The sequence below is a fragment of the Diuraphis noxia genome, unplaced genomic scaffold, assembly GCF_037042655.1.
Source record: "Diuraphis noxia isolate RWA-SAM2 unplaced genomic scaffold, SU_Dnox_SAM2 contig0001, whole genome shotgun sequence".
Lineage (NCBI taxonomy): Eukaryota > Metazoa > Arthropoda > Insecta > Hemiptera > Aphididae > Diuraphis > Diuraphis noxia.
Genome location: NW_028301711.1, coordinates 18,849,068 through 18,869,715, shown reverse-complemented (window position 1 = coordinate 18,869,715; position 20,648 = coordinate 18,849,068). Strand labels below are relative to the sequence as shown.

General features: G+C 29.1%; 3 protein-coding genes across 3 annotated transcripts; 2 read left to right on the top strand and 1 right to left on the bottom strand.

Annotated features, from left to right (window-relative positions):
• Nucleotides 1-248: 248 nt before the first annotated feature.
• On the bottom strand, nt 249-1,144 carry LOC149060171 (uncharacterized). The gene is made up of 2 exons (XM_089228032.1): nt 343-1,144; nt 249-259 (listed from the first exon to the last, which is right to left on the bottom strand). Exons 1-2 carry the CDS (start codon nt 1,142-1,144, stop codon nt 249-251), a joined length of 813 nt encoding a protein of 270 aa, XP_089084158.1.
• Nucleotides 1,145-2,411: 1,267 nt separating this feature from the next.
• On the top strand, nt 2,412-4,566 carry LOC149060170 (uncharacterized). Its single transcript, XM_089228027.1, has 4 exons — nt 2,412-2,465; nt 2,824-3,508; nt 3,573-4,163; nt 4,208-4,566. Exons 1-4 carry the CDS (start codon nt 2,412-2,414, stop codon nt 4,564-4,566), a joined length of 1,689 nt encoding a protein of 562 aa, XP_089084153.1.
• A 5,637-nt stretch (nt 4,567-10,203) lies between these two features.
• On the top strand, nt 10,204-12,178 carry LOC149060169 (uncharacterized). The gene has a single exon (XM_089216176.1). It carries the CDS (start codon nt 10,466-10,468, stop codon nt 11,840-11,842), a length of 1,377 nt encoding a protein of 458 aa, XP_089072302.1. The 5' UTR covers nt 10,204-10,465; the 3' UTR covers nt 11,843-12,178.
• Nucleotides 12,179-20,648: the final 8,470 nt, after the last annotated feature.

The following is a 20,648-nucleotide window of genomic DNA, read 5'->3' as shown; positions in this document are numbered from 1 at the left end:
AATATGCACTAAAAAGTTTGAAAATATGCATTTATAAGCCCTAAAATTTTTAAATTATGCACTAAAAATATGCATTATGTAAAAAAACCATGGGCAAATTTTAAAATAATAAGAATATATCCATTAATTTAAAAGTGTTTTATTAATTTTAATTTTTATACATTTATTAACCAAAATTAGTAAAATAAAAAAAAATGAATACTTGTGAAGTTCATAATATGGCTTTGTTATCTAATTTTTGAACACCATTATTCTGCACCTACAATGAAAATATTTGGAATTTAATATTAGGTATTTCATTTTGAGATATATTAGTACAATATTTACAAAAATTATACTTACTTAAGAAATTACACTGTATTATTAGCGTTTTTTTTATGTTTTCCAACTTAAAAGATCGGCGATTGTCTACCAATAAGTTTTTGAGCATAGAAAAAGATCTTTCTACGTCTGCTGAAGTAAGGGGTGCATATTTGAAGTACAATAAATCGTTTGCCGTCATATCATCAGGTAGATCTAAATTTGCAATATTGTCTTCTTCGCCACTCAAAACTTTGGAAATTTTACGAATTATGTTGTACCCGATATTTTTGTCCAAAACATATTTTAGTTTTTTTTTAATTTCAATTCCGTGATGTCCTTCTAATTTTGTAAATGTGTCTTGGATTTCTTCGACTATTTTAAGTCCTTCACTTAATAGAATGCTTTGTTCTTGTAGACGCGTGATCGCTATTGGTAGGCAATCAAAGTTTGATTTGATATAAATCAAGTTAGCCTGAAGTTGTTGGAGTTTGAAAACATTTTTCGATTTTTTTATAGCCACAGCATCGCTTTCGTCAAATGATTCAACTATACGTTTTATAGTTTCAAAATGTGTGCAATAGTACGACGCAGCAGTTAACCATGTACCCCAGCGAGTGATAACAGGTGATGGGGGTAATGGTAAGTCAGGTGCTTCATTTCTAAAGTATTGTATTCTATATGGACATTTTCGAAATACTTGCTTAACGTTGGCCACTAAATCGTCTACATTTCCAAACTGTGAACGAATTTCTTCGGCCACACGATGTAGACCATGTGCCATACAAGTGAGATGAATCATTTTCGTGTAAAAAGATTGTAAAGTACGAGCGGCCTTTGTCATATATGTGCGGCGTCAGTCACAAATAACAGGACATTATCGTACTGTATTCCGTCGGGCCATAGTAACAACAGTGATTTATCTAATGCTTTACATATAGTACTATGATTTGCTTTTTCCAGTTGATCAATATTTAATAAAAATATTTCACCAGGAGAATCATGCAAGAGTGTTCCAATTATTGTGCTCACTATATACCTGCCCTCAACATCTGTGGTCTCATCCATCGATATCCATATTTTTTTACCGTTAACTTTTTCTTTAATCTCGTTAACCGTATCGATGTAACATTTGTCAACATATCCTAATCGTAATGTTGATTCTACGGGGGTATCCTTCATAGTATACTTTTCAAGAAAACTTCTAAATTGTGGATTGGATAATTTGTGAAAAAGGAATATTGGCAGCTAGCATCGCTTTACATAAATCTAAGTTATATTCACTCTTTTTCGATATGGAAGGTACGAGCAGCTGTATTTTTTTGTTTCCTTCCTTTCTTTTGAAACGTTGAACACCACGTACATGCTTATCTGAAGCAATGTGTTGTGAAATACTAAAACGTTTTTCACTGGATACTTTTGTTTCACAAACTTTACAGATCAAAACTTTGTTGTCCGTTGAAAAAATATCAGATCCAAATCCGACACAAAACCTTGCAATCGGCTTGCAACTGTTTTTTTTTCTTTCGGCATTGTTTAAATAAAATATGAATTATGTGTACGGTACCAATATCTCACACGAAAAAAGGAAAGCGAACGGACTACGGAAAACGCGTTAGACTCATACAATTAACAACTCATCGGCGAGACGGTGACTGGCGGGTGCAAGAAAACTATTCTGTACCAATGCACAAAATTATATAATAGATGCGGGTTGGTGAGAAACATTGCACGAGCGTACATGACTGTACAGGTATCGTTTTGACGACGCACGACGGACTTAAAACGGCGGAGGATGGTAGTGGTACGATAACATTGTTTCCGCGGTACTAAGTAAAACGCAATCCAAATAGGTATGTACTAGCTAGGATACTAGGTAGTCACAGGATAATAATAAAAAAAAAATACTATCATTTTGTAAACGGAAAATTAAATAAGAAACAAGAAACTTTTCAAATATTTGTCTAAAAAATTTTTTTATGAAATAATATGCGCTATCAACTCTAAAAAATCGACTATATGCCAAATATGCCCTAACACCCAAAACATGCACTATTAAACTTTATATTATTATTACTACTGTTATGAAACGGATTTGTTTCTCAGTTAGCATGTTTTCCTGTGAAGCAGAAAAAACATGCGGATGCATGAACTTACGAGCCCTGGTAATGACTACAATTCAATTAACAAAATTATCAATTATCTCTTAAAAGTTAAAACTGTTAAAAGTGAAAATAATCCAGCAATAGGTGTAAAACTATAAACATTTAGTGTTATAATTAATGGACATTAATTAGTAATTAAAAATAATTTATTAAACACAATTGTTTAACTATTTTCCAATGATAAGTAAATCATTGGTAATTTATTATAATTACTAGAAAGCATATTATTAGGAATACCTTAGTACTTATTAAAATTGTTTTTTTTTTATATTATTTTTTGTAAACAAGGTCAAAGTTAATCTAAAATAGTGAAATGTATTATAATATTATTCTTTATTTACTTTTATTTATGTTTTAGGATAAAAACACAAACCATTCATTTCATATTGTGGCTTCTACATCAAACTTTAATGTAATTCAATCAGAACTTCAAGGACCATCTGTGAAATTTAAGACACAAAAGATAACTTCATTTTTCGATCGAATTACAGTAGAAGAACAAAGTGAATTGGAAATAAATATGGCTAAAGCTGTATACCATTCAGGTATGGCTTTATCTGCTTTTGAAACACCATATTGGAAAACTTTTTTCCAGAGTATTAGGCCAAAATTTGTAGTTCCGTCTCCATACAAGCTAAGTAACTCTTTGTTAAATTCTGAGTATAAGAGAGTAATGGATGATGTGAATAATAAAATTAATAAAGCGACATGTCTAGCATTACTTACTGATGGGTGGACAAACATAACAGGAGACGGTGTAATTAATTTTGTTATTATTACACCTGAACCTGTGTTCTATAAGAGCATAATACCAGGCCAAGAAAGAGAGACATCTGAATATATTAAAACACAAATTGCAAATGTTCTTGATGAAGTTGGACAAGAAAAATTCTTTCTTATATGTACTGACAATGCAGCAGCAATGAAAGGAGCATGGGCAAAATTAAAGGAAATCGAAAAATATAAACACATATATTCAGTTGGTTGCTTGGCGCATGGTTTAAATTTGTTATTTAAGGACTTATGTGCTATTCCTACTATAAGTAAGCTACTTTTACAAGTTAAACAAATAGTAAAGAATTTCAAAAATACTCACATTTTACATAGTACATTTAAAAACATTCAAAAAAAAAATCTACGGTAACACTTCAGTAACAACATTAAAGTTACCTAGTACAAGATGGGATGGTGGTATTTTAATGATGGAATGTGTGAAAAAAAATCAGCAAGCTCTTAAAGAAACAAGTGTAGCAGTTGGATTAGAAAGAACTATAGATAAAGAAGTGAAACAATGTATCCTAGATGATGATTTATTTTGGCCACAAGTAGATTCGATTTTGTCAATTTTGTCACCCATATCAGTTGGAATTACAACTGCGGAATCAGACGAAACTAGACTTTCTGATGCACATGAAATTTTTACAAAAATTGAGAGTCAATTATTTGAACATTTAGGAATGTGCTGTTTAAATTCTGTTGAGATTAAAACAATTAAAACTGTATTTAAAAGCCGTAAAGCTTTTTGCATATATCCAATACACTGTGCAGCAAATCTAATTGACCCAAGATATAAAGGAAAAAATTTAACTGCTGTAGAAGTGTCAGAAGCAATTAACGTTATAATTTGTATTGCAGATTGGTTAAAAATTGACCATGGAAAAATTTTAAGTTGTTTGGCTGAATATCGTACAAATACTGGTTTTTTGGATTAATTAATAATATTAACTTGACTTGTCCTCCAGCAATATGGTGGCAAGGGATCGCGTCAAATGAACCACTCTGTCCAATTGCATCAAGATTGTTAAGTGTACCTTGTTCATCAGCTGCCTGTGAACGAAATTGGTCGAGTTTTGGTTTGATCCATACAAAGTTGAGAAACAAACTTCTATCAGGTAGGGTAGAAAAATTAGTAGCCTTAAGAACTAATTTGAATATTAGTCAGAGAGTTCAGACCAAGAAAAAAATTCATAAGTCAATGTTAACTCCAATTGTTGAGAAAGAAAACGAAGAAGACGTAGATTATTCAACTGATTGTTCATTAGAATCAAGTGAATCAACTGATTCTGTTGATAAACTATATAGTCTAGTATCTAGTTCTTAAATGTCAAAACATTGTAAACTATTAAATTTTCTCTTTTAACTCCATTATATATCTTAATCCTTTATAATGTAATTCTAAACGCCGCATAACTTCTTTTACTTATTATATTTGGACATTCGGTTATCACTTGAGTTATTAAATTTGATAAATGTTTAAATATTTTTCATATTTATGTTATTTATTTTTAATTTTCCAAGTTATTATTTCCTGTTAATTAGTTATTAGTTATTAGTTTATTACCTATTAAATGTTTTAATATTTTATATTATGTACTTAACTCTTAAGATTGAAGACTGAGTTTACACAAAGTGAGTGTTATTATTTTAAAAAATAAAAACTAATTCAAACTACGAACAATGTTGTTAATTTAATTTATTCAGGACATTTTTTATTTTTTTATATTGAACTCAAAAGTTTTGAGAATATGTTATTAGTTTATTACGAATAAATAGTTGTAATATAACTTATAACTTAGTATTACTTACCTAATGATAATAAATAAAAGATATAATATTTTAATATAACCTGAAAGTACCTATAGAATCCTCAAATTCATCCATTGTGATGAATTAATGCATTATCAATTGAGAATTATCTTTATTCTTTTCAATTATTAAGAGAAAAAATATTTTACTATTAATAATCCAGATAAAATATTCTGGAAATTTTAAATATTACCAATTTTTCTCAATTTTTCCGAAAAAACCCCGGTTTTTTTCAGGTTTTTTTCAGAAAACCTTTTTTTTACGGAAATTTTGATCCCTATTATTTACCAACACATCGAACGGAGACGGGCTACGTCGAACGAGCGTGTGCGTCTTTCTCATGTATCCCTGGTATTCGTAGACACAATATAAAGGCCTTTGCTTTTATTTTTGATATTCAAATGTGTACAGCAGCTATCTATTATAGACGAATATTATTGTCCGCATAACGCAAAGTAAATGTTCATAATTAAGGCAGATTGCATTTTTATTTTCCGATTTTAATTATTAATACTTATTTCAACTGATTATCCACTTTTCTAGGTTTTTTTTTTTATCAACGGCTCATTTAAGTACATGTGCATTTTGAGCATTTAAGTCGATTACGTTTGGCAAGGAAGTGCGCGTATTTGGAAAAATACCTAAAACCCTTCTCCCACGAAACATAATAAAGAATAGAAACAAATGAATTCGAATGAATTTATCGAAATCAATGTACGAACGATTAAGCGATATTCGCTAAACTGATCGAATGACATGAATCCTATGAAAACAGAGAAGACAACAACTTTGTTTGTATAAATGGCTGTGTTGCATACCTATTTAGCTACCGTACAGGACGGGTGAACACTATTGGGTAAACGAAGTACATTGCAAACGGATATCTGTATGGATATTCGAAGTGTGTTTATCGTGGAATGTGTATAATGTGGCAGGTAAAGGGAATACTATTAAAAATTGTTGTTCATGGAAATGCTCGGACCGCGCGAATCTCGTTCATAAAATCCTGGTACGCGTAAGTGCTGCAATTAGAACCTCGCAAGAAATAAGAGCTTAAAGTCGATGCCGATTCTGTCGGCGCGGCGCCTGATGATAGTAGAGAACACAAACGTACTCGTCAGTCGATTCCTTGGCTGTATGTTTTCCGAATACCAGGATTTTATGAAATGATTCGCGCGCCCTGACCATTTCCATAGCGATTACTTGGACTGCACGTTGTGAAACGTCGTCATATTTTTAATGAAAATATTCTACTCGTATCGTAGATTAATGTGCATTAGAATTAAAGTCCGAGCGCTGAACATAACTTAAATACGTAAGTATCTACTATATGTTAAACTCAATATCGTAATAAACATTGCAAAATATGTATAAATTGAATAATACAAAATATGAATGCATTAGGAGGTAATATTAATATATTCTATTAATAATATAATAATAGTAGTTAAGTAACGTTTAAATAATAATAAAAAAGAAATGTATGAAAACTAAATAGGTAGTAACTAGGTTATAATAAAACATAATAATAATAAAAAAAAACATTATGAATGCTTTTGCAGATAATTATAATAACGCATATTAATAATTAAAAAAAATATATGATTCCCCTTATTGTAGGTATGTAGGTAAAAATATAATAACATATAATATTAATAATATAAATAAAACTAGAAACCTTATGCAGAATGCATTTGAAGGTGTGTCACTAAATAAAAAAAAAGTAAGAATGCTTTTGCAGGTACATATACAATATTAGAATCCACCTAAATTTAATAATAAAAACAAATTATACATAATAATACATTATAATGGTACAATTATTTAAACGGTCTTCATCAAATTATCTTCTTTTTGTTTTTAAGTCACGGAACTTAGCTCCGCCTAAATATTCTTTGAGTGGCTTTTCAATTATTAAGGATGGTGTATCTTTAAATTGTTTAATATTTCTTAATGCATCTACAAATTTATAAAACAAATACATATGCATCATCACCAGATTAAAGTGTTGTAATAATTAGTTATCAACCTTATAATAATAAATAAAAAATATAATAAATATTTTATAAGAAAAAAAAGGTAATTGTATTCAAATTATAATGTTTATTTATTATTAATGTTATTCAAACCAATGAATATGTATTGGTTTTACAATGATGAATTTTTTTTTTTGTATTGTTTGAAAATACTTTTTAAAGGAGAAAAAATACTCGGGTATTAAATTTTAATAATGATGCGGTTTCTGATCAATATTGAATCTTGTTAGTACTTAAGATGAAAGGTACTAATCTATTTATATTTGAAATATTTTTAATAATTTATAGATGTATATTATGTAGTTTTGAATATATATATACATTAAAAAATCAAACATTTTATTTTTCTTACCGAATATAACTGTGCAGGAATTTAAAATGGAAAATGATAATTTCTTTTTTTGCCCAACAAATGAATATTTAGATAAAACTTCGTTAATAAACATCCTAGAAATAATTTGACGTACAGTCTCTGATACTGTATTACACACCATTAAATTAAGATACTTCACCTAAAAAAAATGCATTATTATTATTAACAAAAGTGGTTATATAAATTAATTTATCAGAATAATTACCATTCTCAATCTAAATGATTTATCCAGCAGCTTATCTTCAAATAATTGAAGTTCCTCTAATGAGGTTATTGGAAAATTCCACAAGATGGCACCATCTTGTTCGTGAACATCGGAGAATTTTGTAGAAGAGCTTAGCCGTGCTTCATTCTCAGTTGCTTTGTTTTCAAGACGATCTAATTTGATAAGAATTTCCTTAATATCGTACTTTAGATAACTACTGAGCGATATAATTTGTTCATTAAATCTAAAATGAAATAAGGTAACAAATCTTACATATATATTACATATATTTACTAATATAACAAAGTTAATCAAAATATATTTATAGACCAAAAATTTGATAATAATGTATACCTGCAGAAGATACCAAATCATTAGTCACGGATTTTGAAATATTTGCTTTTTTTGTCATTTCTAAAGTGAAAATAATAATATTTATTTCTTTAACATTGACTATTTCAAAAAAGAATGAATTTACTTGAATGTTGTAGAGGTTCAGAATAAAAATTCAATTTTTTTTTTTACAGCTAATAATGGTGGGTGTTAACTGCTTTGTTGGAATTACAGTCCAAGATTTTTGAACAGGACTGGATGTTGAGACTAGAGACAAGTTGCCAGGACTTATGTTCCAATTTACAGGAGATCTATTTATTTTAATACCTATCAAAATACAAAAATATATAATCTCATATAATATAACAGGTTAAATAATAATTGCTATAAAATATTATCACTCTTGGTTTCCATTAAAAAATCAAAAATAATATTATTTCAACAACTTAATCAAATTTAATTTTAATAATCATCTTACTATTTATTTGAATACAATTTTATACATTTCAAATTATTTATATTCAGAGATTTGGATTATTTACAATTTAATTTTTACCCTGCAGGAAGGAAGTGAAAGTGATCTTATAATTAGGTGTTAATTATTTGAATAAATTAGTAAATACTTGATTTTAAGTCTGAATCACTATTGCCTTGATGAATGAATGTAGTACCACAATTGTTATCTTCATCAGAATATACAATATTAAACTCATCATTGCTACTACCATTATCTATATCATTCAAAATAAAATAAATTATTAGTAAACACTTTACAATAACTAAAGAGTAATTTAAAAATACATTTTATTATTAACATTCAAGCTCAATTGAGTCACATCTTGTTGTATAGTATTACCATTGGATTTTTTGGGTTCATCATCAGAGACTAATTGTTTCATGGTTATAGTTTCAGTCTTATTACTTGTAGTTTTTGAATTGCTTTTGTTTTCACCTAAGACATTGGTAAAAAATACAATTAAAAATACCTTTATATACTAAAATAACATTTATTATATGAAAAATAAATATGTATTAGTATTTTTTATATTACCATATTTATGAATACATTTAGGTGGACTTTTGATAATTGAGGAGATTTTATTCTTTGGATGTATCTTCATCGTAGTTTTTTTATCATCAATATTTATATGATTAGAATTATTTTTCATATGTTTTGACTTTGGTTGACTGATGACTTCGTTTTCAAATGTTGACAATTCAGGAGTATCTTCAGCTTTTTTTTAACTTTTTATATGCTTTGGTTATATTACCTTATATAAAAATAATCAAATAAGATTTTTTCTGCGTTTAAATAATATAAAAGTTAAGTTACTTATATCAGAAGCTAATAATCTTTGCTTAAAGAAATTGAACTCTATTTGATTTGGAGAAGCGCGCCGTTCAACGAGTAATCGAGGATTAATTTTATTCGCACTATTTGGCCAGGCACATAAATTGTTTTTATACCAAAAGTTTGGGATACATTCAATGGTATTTTCTTCAGTAAAACATACTATGGACCACATTTTAATACAATCTGCAGAAAAAAAATTAGAATTATCATTGTGGTAATATATCTTAATTATGTATACCTATACCTACATTCCATTAGAAAAAACTAATAGATGGATTAAATTACTATATAAAATAATGGAATCATAAAAATTAATAATAATTTAAAAAATATATATATACTCTGTATATGTATATTCAAACTTATATATTAATGATTATTGTATTATAACTTAGTTGATTAAAAATAGGTTTTAATAAAATACTTTTGATGAAAAATTTAATATTTTAAAATGGTTTTAGTATTTAAATGTAATATTAACAATGATTTGTATGTATTATAGGTATAGCTATCCTTTTTTTATCTAATGTATCCACTATAGTGCGGCCAGCGAAACTAGGCGGGTGATCGCCGCGCGCCTGGTGGCTGTTTTCATGTGAACCAGGGATTCTAAAAGTATTGCTTATTAAATGAATAGCTGATGCAGTTGTGTTTCAGCTGTTTTATAAAAAAATTTGGGTGTCCTTACAACACAAATATTTTATTAGCGTATAAGCATTGAACACTATATAATGTAGTGTTCCATGGTATGAGGTACATCGTTTATACAATATATATAATATAATAATATGGGTACTACATACTGCCGAGGGTGAGGGTAACCGTCTAGCGCGCCGTTTTTCTTTTGAAACTGGACATCTGGCACTGGAGACCACATTCCATTGACTTTATTGTACCTATTGTAATTTTATTGAAACCAAATTGTGTACAAGAACCATTTTTTTCTTCATAATGTGTTAGTCTTCGATCCTCTGCCCTTCGTGTATCTGTTGATTGCTATCGTTTAAGTTTAATGTGATTTTTTTACACGGCTGTTTTAATATTTTACAATATTTGAATTTTTTTTTGTGTTTGTTTTTTTTACTGATCGTTTGTGTAAATTATTTTTTCAAAATGTCAATTAGACCCGATATACATTCCCAAACGAAAAAAACAATATACAACGTATATACATTTTTTAAAACCTTAGCCAACTGCAAAGATAAGCCGGAATTAGCAGATTATTTTCGACAATCACAGGAGAGGACGGCCGAAGCTTGTGCGGTGAGTCTGAGAACTGTACAACGGATATGTCATGAAAGTAAAGTAACTGGAAATCGAGAAGAACTATTATGTGTCGGAAGTTCTAATGACCTTAAATTTCAATCGCCACGAAAAAAATACTGTCGCGAGAAATCTGTCACTGAACTTGATGATTTTGACAATGAAGTGGTCAGAAGAGTTGTCCATAGCTTTTACGACAAAGGTGAATTTCCAACGAGTGCTAAAATATTATCGGAACTGCGTGAAAAATTAAATTACCGTGGATCAAAATCGTCGGTAAAAATAATTTTAAAACAACTTCATTTTAAGTACAAAAAATGTAACGACGGTCGCAAATTCTTGATGGAACGGTCCGATATAGTAGCTGCGCGCGTTAAATTTCTTAGAAAAATGAACGAGTTTCGTAGGAACGGTGATACTCGGCCGGTAATCTACTTAGATGAAACCTGGGTTAATCAAAATCATACGCGTGGACGTATTTGGCAAAATGAAGAAAATACGGAAGGCTTAAAAGTACCTACAGACAAAGGCAGCCGCCTCATAGTATGCCACGCCGGATCTCCTTCCTTCGGATTCATTAAAGAATCAAAACTTATTTTTCGATGTAATTCTGGTGACAAGGATTATCATTCACAAATGAACGTCACAATTTTTGAAAGTTGGTTTTCACAAATGTTACTTAACTTAGAAGAGCCGAGTATTATTGTCATGGATAACGCTTCATATCACTCTTCTTTGGCCAAGAACTATCCGAAGTCCAACAGTAGAAAGTCAGATGTTCAACAGTGGTTACGGGATAAAAATATAGATTTTTCTCCTGTAGAAACACTTGACGAGTTACGGGAAAAGGTGAAACTTTCGATGCCGCGCGGAAAAAAATATAAACTGGATGAACTAACTTCCGAAATGGGTCATGAAGTGGTAAGGCTTCCCCCTTACCACTGTCAGTATAACCCAATAGAACTTATTTGGGCGCAAGTTAAAGGCAGAGTGGCTGAAAAAAATTCAACTTTCAAAATTGCAGATGTCGAGAAACTTGTGCATAAAGAGATCGATGCAATTACTTCGAACGATTGGGCCAAATGTGGTGAGCATTGCGTCAAGATCCAGGAAGAGGACTACGTCAAGGCGGGACTAAGGGATGAGATATTAGAACCAATAATATTGACCATTAATCCTGACGAAAGCAGCTCAAGTGAAGATGAAGACGACAGCTGTGAGGACTAGAATATTTCAATTCGGAAAACCATTTTTCTATGTAAATATTATTATAATAGTTTTAAGTTTCATTACTTAGTTATTAGTTTTTAAATGTACATACATATTATATAATTGCGTAAAAAATAATGATATTAATATTATTACTTATTAGCGAATGTGATAATTAATAAATAATAAGTTTTACGTATAGAAATATCGAACGTTTGTCGTTTAGTTTTTATTACAACTCCAGAGCTTTTTTAAAATTATTTTACGCGGGAATGAAGTCTTGGAAACACTGACGAAAATTGGCCACCAGGCGCGCGGCGATCACCCGCCTAGTTTCGCTGGCCGCACTATAGCATAATTTTTTTTTTAAGTTCTTCAAAATGAACGATGCACATTTATTCTGATAAATTGTCTACTTCATATTATATATTAAAAACTTCTGAATTGATTGGTTGTTCATAATATGGTTTTTTTGATAAAAATGTTTTCCCCATCAATACTGCAATGTTGATGTCTTTTATATGTGCAATATTTATCACTTTAACTACATCATTGCTATTAGTTAAGACATAACAGTCAGCAGCCTTTGTTGTTTTGATAACCATACCTTTCAAATGTATAGTATAGTACTATATTAAGGTCCAGTCAAATTTTCTAAAAGTGGTCCATTTGTATGCTCTTTTTTAAAATCCAGTTGTTTGGAATAAATATTTTCCTGACCTACTTTAAACTTTTCAGCCTGATTAAATTCTTCATGAAATCGTTTCACTAGCTGTTGAAGAGGTAACTCGTGTTTTCATAACTTCTTTTTTATATTTTTCATGAAATTTTCAAAGGGGAATGCACAGGGCCGGCGATAGGGGGGTGCATGGGGGACACCCCCCCCCCCCCCAAACTCGGTAGTTAGATTTCTGAGTCGGCAATTTGACGATTTTATTCCCAAGTCGGCAAACAAGTTTTTTTTTCTAATTATTTTATTTCATTAATATTAATTGCCATATAACCGTATGGGTATGATAATATGTGATTATCGTAATATTACTAAATATATCATACTATCATGATGCACGTCGGGCACTCGGGTGATTTGTGTGACCATGACCAACGTGACTATTCCAGTGTTGCATAGATAATATTGTAAGACTTATGGACTGTCGACCACGATTATCTATAAATATCGACTGAACGACAGCTGCTTGTGTATGGATTACCAATATCACGTAACAAATAATGATAACAATAAAACAATGACAAATCAACTAATTTAATGAAATTATTATTTACATTGATTAATGATTATATTACTATCGTATTATTCGTATTATTTCCGATTTCGTTAATTCAAAATTGTTTTATAACTTTTTGTAATTTGTTATTGTTTATAAGTTCTGTACTACTGTTGTGAGGTGGGTTACCCTGGCAACCCAGTGTTCGAATTTTTTATTATTTTTTTTACCATTAATTGTACTATAATTTGTACCAATTTGTACCGTAAATTTCAGAATTTGTACCAAAGTATTTCCCCCGGAAATGAGCAATATTTGTATTTTGTACCTAATTTTTCCTTAGTACAATCCAGAAGACAGAATAAGTTTGTGTAGTCAAAAAAAAATATTTTAAAAAATGTCTAATACAATGTATTATTATACACGTTTTATACGGTATAAAATTAAAAATATTTTTTTACGTACACAAATTACTATTATCATATAGAAGATAAATATTATAACGAACCTAACCTAACCTACCTATTTAGCGCAAAAAATTGTAACAATTTTTTTAAATATTAATTGTACTAAAATTTGTAACGATATGTACCACTAACTTAGGAATTTGTAAAAAGTTCTGCTCTGATCGCTCTTAAATATATATAACTATAACAAAACCACAAAATGTATTATAATATAATTATTAATTATCATTTTGAAGATAAATACTATGACGAACAAACCATTAATTGTACTATATTTTTTACCATTTGTATCACCAACTTAGGAATTTGTATCAAGTCTGTAAAAAGTGTAAAAACTTACTTACCACTTTTACTATTACTTTTACTTGGTAAAAAGTAATTCCACAAGAAAGTTCAATTATACACATATTTTCATGAGTTAGTAATGACAGTAATCTGCAAATCGTTACAGGTCCATGACTTAAAAAGTTAAAACATAATATTTTACTTACATTTGCCTTCTGCTTCATTAAAATTCAAAACATCACGTATTTGATTTTTATTATTCAACAGCTCATCGTCTATAAGATGGCTAGGAACAGCCGGAATTCTACCACGTTTAGCACCCATATTCCACGAAGGACAAGAGGCAAATGAAATTATAAAATAAACGTATTAATATAAATTTCTTTTTTAATTCATTACTTTGCTTAATATAATATACATTTAATTTAATAATAGACATATCAAAAAAATATCAAAAGTTAATTTTAGATAAACGTCGATTCTTATAATTATTTTTAGTGTTTGAATTTGTAAATTCGCCAATACGTATTAATATAATATTGTGTTACGCATGGTATTACACAATAATATGTGAACTGTATAGAATAATGTTTTTAATAGTTCTGTTAGAGTATTATAATATGGAGTATAATTTGTATAAAAACGAAAAAAATGAATAAATTTTAAAAAAATGTTGTGCTAAATCGGTAAGTTTTGTTCGTCATAGTATTTATCTTCAAAATGATAATTAATAATTATACTATAATACATTTTGTGGTTTTGTTATAGTTACCTATATATATTTAAGAACGATCAGAGCAGAACTTTATACAAATTCCTAAGTTAGTGGTACATATCATTACAAATTATAGTACAATTAATATTTTAAAAAAATGTTACAATTTACAAACTTATTCTGTCTTCTGGATTGTACTAGGAAAAATTAGGTACAAAATACAAATATTGCTCATGATATAGTACCCTGCATTTAAATACTCAACTCGACAGATAAAAGGCGCAAATTCAGCTGTATAAGTAAGCCAACATTTTTATTAGTCAAATTAGCAACGGGGGTGCTGGTGTAACGTTTGGCCATGAAGACTAGAGATAAGGAGGCCAAACTCTACCACAAAAAACGTCCCGTAAAACATAGCGCACTAATTTCTCCACAAGTCTGCGTGGCGGTCAAATCCGAGGCTGGCTCGGAGTATAATTAACCCGTATTAGATTGGGACATACTCGACTTTATTACATTTAAAAAATTATAATTAAAAAAATAATAATCGTATTTAAATTAGAATTACACCATCGTATTCAGCGCAAATTTATCTTTAAGAATGTTATATATTTACGTAATATATGTACATATAAATAGTAAAAAAAAATTTTTAAAAAATGTAAACTGTCACGTTTACATAATTATTATATATAATTAGGTATTTTACAATATAATTTATACATATTTACATTTATACTGGTGCATATTATTTTCTATTTTGACGATACCGATTGATTACATCAAATTGAGGAATTATTGATAAAAAGCTTAAAGTAACTATAAGCACTTAAAGTTTTCGATATTTTTACGTGTTATGTTCTTCATTTTTTAAAATTAAATTAAGTTTTAGATATTAAAATAGATAAAAATGAGTCGAAATTGTTATGCCCCTGGGTGTTCAACTGGCAATTCTAAAGAAAAAAAATATAATTTGTTAAATGGCATTCGAAATAAAAGTATATTTAAAGCACCAAAGGTAAGTAATTGTATTATTTATACAAATACCCATAATAATATCCATATTATTTTTAGGACCCTGAGCTTTTAAATAAATGGGCCAAAGCGATCCCAAGAAAAGATAAGGTACTTACCCCAAATTGTGGAGTATGTGAATTACATTTTTTAGAAGGTGATATTGAAAAATATTATGAAATAAAGCTCCCTTGTGGTAAGGTTGATAAAATAGAAAAAGGAAAGCCTACGTTAAAATATAAAGCTATACCTACAATCTTTCCCAATCTACCATCTTATTTATCTACTGCCCCAGCAAATAAAAGAAAGTCCCCACAAAAAAAACCTGATAATTTTATTTGTACAAAGAGACCCAAGCTCCAATTGTTGGCTATAGATTCTACCAAAGCAACAGGAAATACTCAGGTACAATATTCTGAAACATCACGTTTAAACTTTAAGTTACTACTGGACCTTAGAGATAAAATACATAAACCTGACAATAAATGGACATGTGGCTTACTACCAAACCACATTTATTATGTACGTTGGGAATTAGGGTCAGAAAAAAAAATTACTATAGATGAAAATTTAAAAATCCAGGTAATATTTTTAAAAAATACTGTACCTTATTAATTGTTAATTAATTAATCATTCTGATGACTATATTTAGTCATACCTGTATATCTACATATTAAGTATACATATTTGATTGCTAATGCTAGTTATGTAGTAATATTATTAGTGGTGGGTTGAACTGCTTCGACATTTAGATTTTAAGTTCGACCCACCTTTAAAAATAATAGATCCCTATTATGTTTAATCCAACATTTTTGTTTTGTCCAACAGATTTTTTTAAACAATAGTGAAATCTCTTTACAATCTTTAAATTTTGATGAAATAACATGTATAAAAGATTTAAATGCATGTATTAAAAAAGTTCACGATTTTATTATTTGTCAAGGGACGTTAATGCTTCCAAATAATATGATTGGGTAATTTAACTAATATTTATATTTTTTAGTAAGTACCTACATTCAATTAAAATTGTGATTAAAATTACCATTTGTAGAAAATCCAATTTATGCAAAGGTTACATCATAAGACAAGATGGCCAACGTGGCTTTCTTAGTAAAAGTTGTTTTGAATGTAGATTAGATAGGAAAAGAATGGCTGATAAATACCGTAACAAGATTTTGAAACCATATTTTAAAAAAAATAAACAAAACCAAAATACAGCTAAGTCCCTGAAAAGAAAAAATGCAAGACTTAGAATAAAAGTAATTACAATAATAATATTATTTATTATTATTATTATTTAATTGTTCAAATGGCATACTTCAATCACTATAGACATTAATAATGTTTCATCATATAATACTTATTAAATGTTTGTGTCTTATGAATGTGTACTTTTTCAGGTAAACCAAATGAGGTCTAATGTAGACTATCTGAAAAAAGAATGTGCAACTAAAAATCTTGAACCAATAATGGAAGCAATTAAACTATTACCAAATAGTCAACAAGAAGCTATAAAGGCATGTTTAGATGCATCAAAAGTTTCTAGAGCTAATGGAAGAAGGTACACTTTGAATTGGATTTATGAATGTATTCTAATAAGAATTAAAAGTAGAAAAACATACGAACACCTAAGAATTCATGGTATCTACCATTACCTACCATAGAAACTTTACAAAAATATTTATTGCACACAAAAGGTGTTTATGGATTTCAGTCTAGCACTTTTGCTTCTCTAAAAGAAAAATCTTTCCACATGAAGCCTGAAGAAAGAAGAGGTAACTACTAATTGTGCTTTACTTATAAGTTGTAGGTAGTTATATTTTATAATCTTTTTTTGAATGTATGCATTATAATTTGTAAAATGTTAGTTCTTATTATTTTATTATAGGAACATTACTCTTAGATGAAATGAAAGTATCAGAACAATTGGTGTTTGACAAAAAAACATTGAAAATAAATGGTTTTACTGATCTTGGAAAGCACACACCAGAACACCAAAAAAATGTTATAGGAGATCATGCATTAGTCATCATGTTTCAACCTTTTCGAGGGACGTGGGTTCAAGCTGTGACATGCTTCCTAAGTAAAGGCGCAGCAAATAGTTCTGTTTTACATCAAATCATTATAGAAGCCATCGTTCTTCTTGAGAAGTCTGGTTTTTTCGTTGATGTTGTTACCACAGATGGAGCTCAATGGAACAGAAGTATGTGGAATAAATTTGGTTAACAGAAAGTATTGTAAGCTGTGAACATATCTGTGATGAAAAAAGAAGATTGTGGTTTATGTCTGATTTCCCACATTTGATAAAAAATTTTAGAAATTATCTTATAAAACGAAGAGAAACTTGGGTAAATATTTAAATTATGTGCACAACTATCAGTGTTTGAAATTAACATGATCATTTTTTTTGAATGCGTACATTTAATTTACAATCATTGATTATAATTTAAAAATAAGACTATTTAATATGAAGTAGGTATAAACTAATAAATAATATAAATAATCTTAATATAATATTAGACACCAGAAGGAGGCATTAAAATCAAACATTGGGAAGCAGTAGTTGATGAAGAAAAGTTGTTTGATTATTCACTAAAAGTGTCAAAATTACAACATGAAGACATACATCCAAAATTTTATCAAAAAATGAATGTTGGTCGAGCATTTCGCGTAATAAGTTTAGATTACACAATTGCAATAAAAAGTATTTATAAGTACAATAGTATTTCAATCTTAATATTCTTTAGTTTTTCAGTAATGATACAGCTATAGCTATGGAGCTATATAGTGCAACAAATGTAAATCTAAAAGACTGTAATAATAGCATAGTTTTAATTAATAAAGTAAACACATTAATCAAAGCAATGAACTCTCGCACTCCCAGACAAGCACTAAAAATATATTCAATAGAAGAAAAGGTAAAATAATTAGATAATATTATATTGTATGAATTGTAATTTCCTATTAAATAATTGGGAAAAATGAATATTCTTCAATATTTTAGTGCATTAAAGATTTCTATATCTACTTGACGGATTGGGAAACTAGAGCCAAAAGTTTAAATTATGAATTTATTACTGATAATACATGTTATGGACTTAAAGTTTCTTTAAAAGCGTCATTGGAGTTATTACAGTTTTTGGTCAATGAATGTGGGTATACATATCTTATGACTTCTCGCTTGAACCAAGATGCTCTTGAGGTACCTAATAATTTAATATTTTATTCTGTTATTCTTAAAAGTTTAAATGCTGTCTACTGCAAAGTTTATTTTTGTTTTTAGAGATTCTTTGGTATGATGAGAAGTGCTTGTGGTTCAAATGATCATCCGGATTCTGTCTTATTTATTCAAATGTTTCGTCTCATCAGCACATACTCATTAATTAAACCACCAAAAAATAGTAATGTAACTGGTGGAGAAATGATTGAAACATTAATAAATATTCAAGATTTATCAAATGTGAATGTAACAAAAGATACACTAGAAGGAGAGTTAGATTCAATTATAGACAAAGGCCAGTTTGAAGAACTTCCTGACGTTATAGCATTAATGCATGACCATGATTATAGGTCTACCAGTACTTCAAGTCAAGTATTATCATACTTAGCAGGTTATATAGCTAGAAAGGCAAACCGATTTACTAAGTGTAAAAAATGTCTCTCTAGTTTAAGAAACGATTGTTTGTCTTCATCTAGAGACAAACTTATAGACATGCGATCAAAGGGCAACTTAATACATTCATCAAATAATCTATTTAGTTTAATTTCTACTTTAGAAAAATCGACACTAGAAGCATTAAACAATGAAGAACTTAATATGAATACTTTACTAACTATTACGGAAATGATTGAACAAGGGGATTCAATCCAATTAGTCGGTTGTGTAGATCATAAAGAAGAATTTTCTAAAGCCATTGTGCGATTTTTTTTAATAATGCGCATGTGTTTTATTGTCAAAAGAGCCAATTATAAAGATACGATGACTAGCAAAGAAAAAACAAAAAAAAACAGGAAAGTATCTAAACTGTAAATAATAATAAAAATTATATTGTAAAATAATTATGTAAACGTGACGGTTTACATTTTTTTTAAATTTTTTTTTACTATTTATATGTACATATATTACGTAAATATAGAACATTCTTAAAGATAAATTTGCGCTGAATACGATGGTGTAATTCTAATTTAAATACGATTATTATTTTTTTAATTATAATTTTTTAAATGTAATAAAGTCGAGTATGTCCCTATCTTATACGGGTTAATTATACTCCGAGCCAGCCTCGGATTTGACCGCCACGCAGACTGGTGGAGAAATTAGTGTGCGATGTTTTATAGAACCAATTTTTGTGCAGGCGGCCAGCAGTGTTTGGCCTCCTTATCTCTAGTCTTCATGCGTTTGGCGCTCCGGCGGAAAATCGATTTTTCCGGGGGAAATACTTTGGTACAAATTCTGAAACTTATGGTACAAATCGGTACAAATTATAGTACAATTAATGGTAAAAAAAAAAATTGTTAAAAGTCCATTTTTTAGCAACGGGGGTGCTGGTGTATCGTTACCCTGGCACCCCAGCGGAAAATCGATTTTTCCGGGGGAAATACTTTGGTACAAATTCTGAAATTTACGGTACAAATTGGTACAAATTATAGTACAATTAATGGTAAAAAAAAAAATAAAAAATTCGAACACTGGGGTGCCAGGGTAACCCACCTACTGTTGTGACTTGTTGTGAATTTAAAATAATAAAGCCAAATATGAACATGAACACAAACAAAAAAAGAAATAGGACTGAATTAGTATGTTTAAAACGTGGTAGTACTTTTGACGATGATTATAAAAAAAAAACATGAATTGACTCAACATGGAGGGGAAAAAGTTAGGGTGAAACATTTAGGAGCTCCAGATAACCTTTTTATTCTTGCATCATCAAAAAAAAAATGTACTTTGGATTCAACATCAATGCATAATATGGAGGTAGTACACATTATATTTATTGTTTTTATTAAAAACAAATTTCCACCAATAGTCATCATACTCATAGATTATTACCTATTATGGTTTTATTAAATTACAGGAAAATAACAAAAATGATTCTCAACCTACTAATTCTGAAATC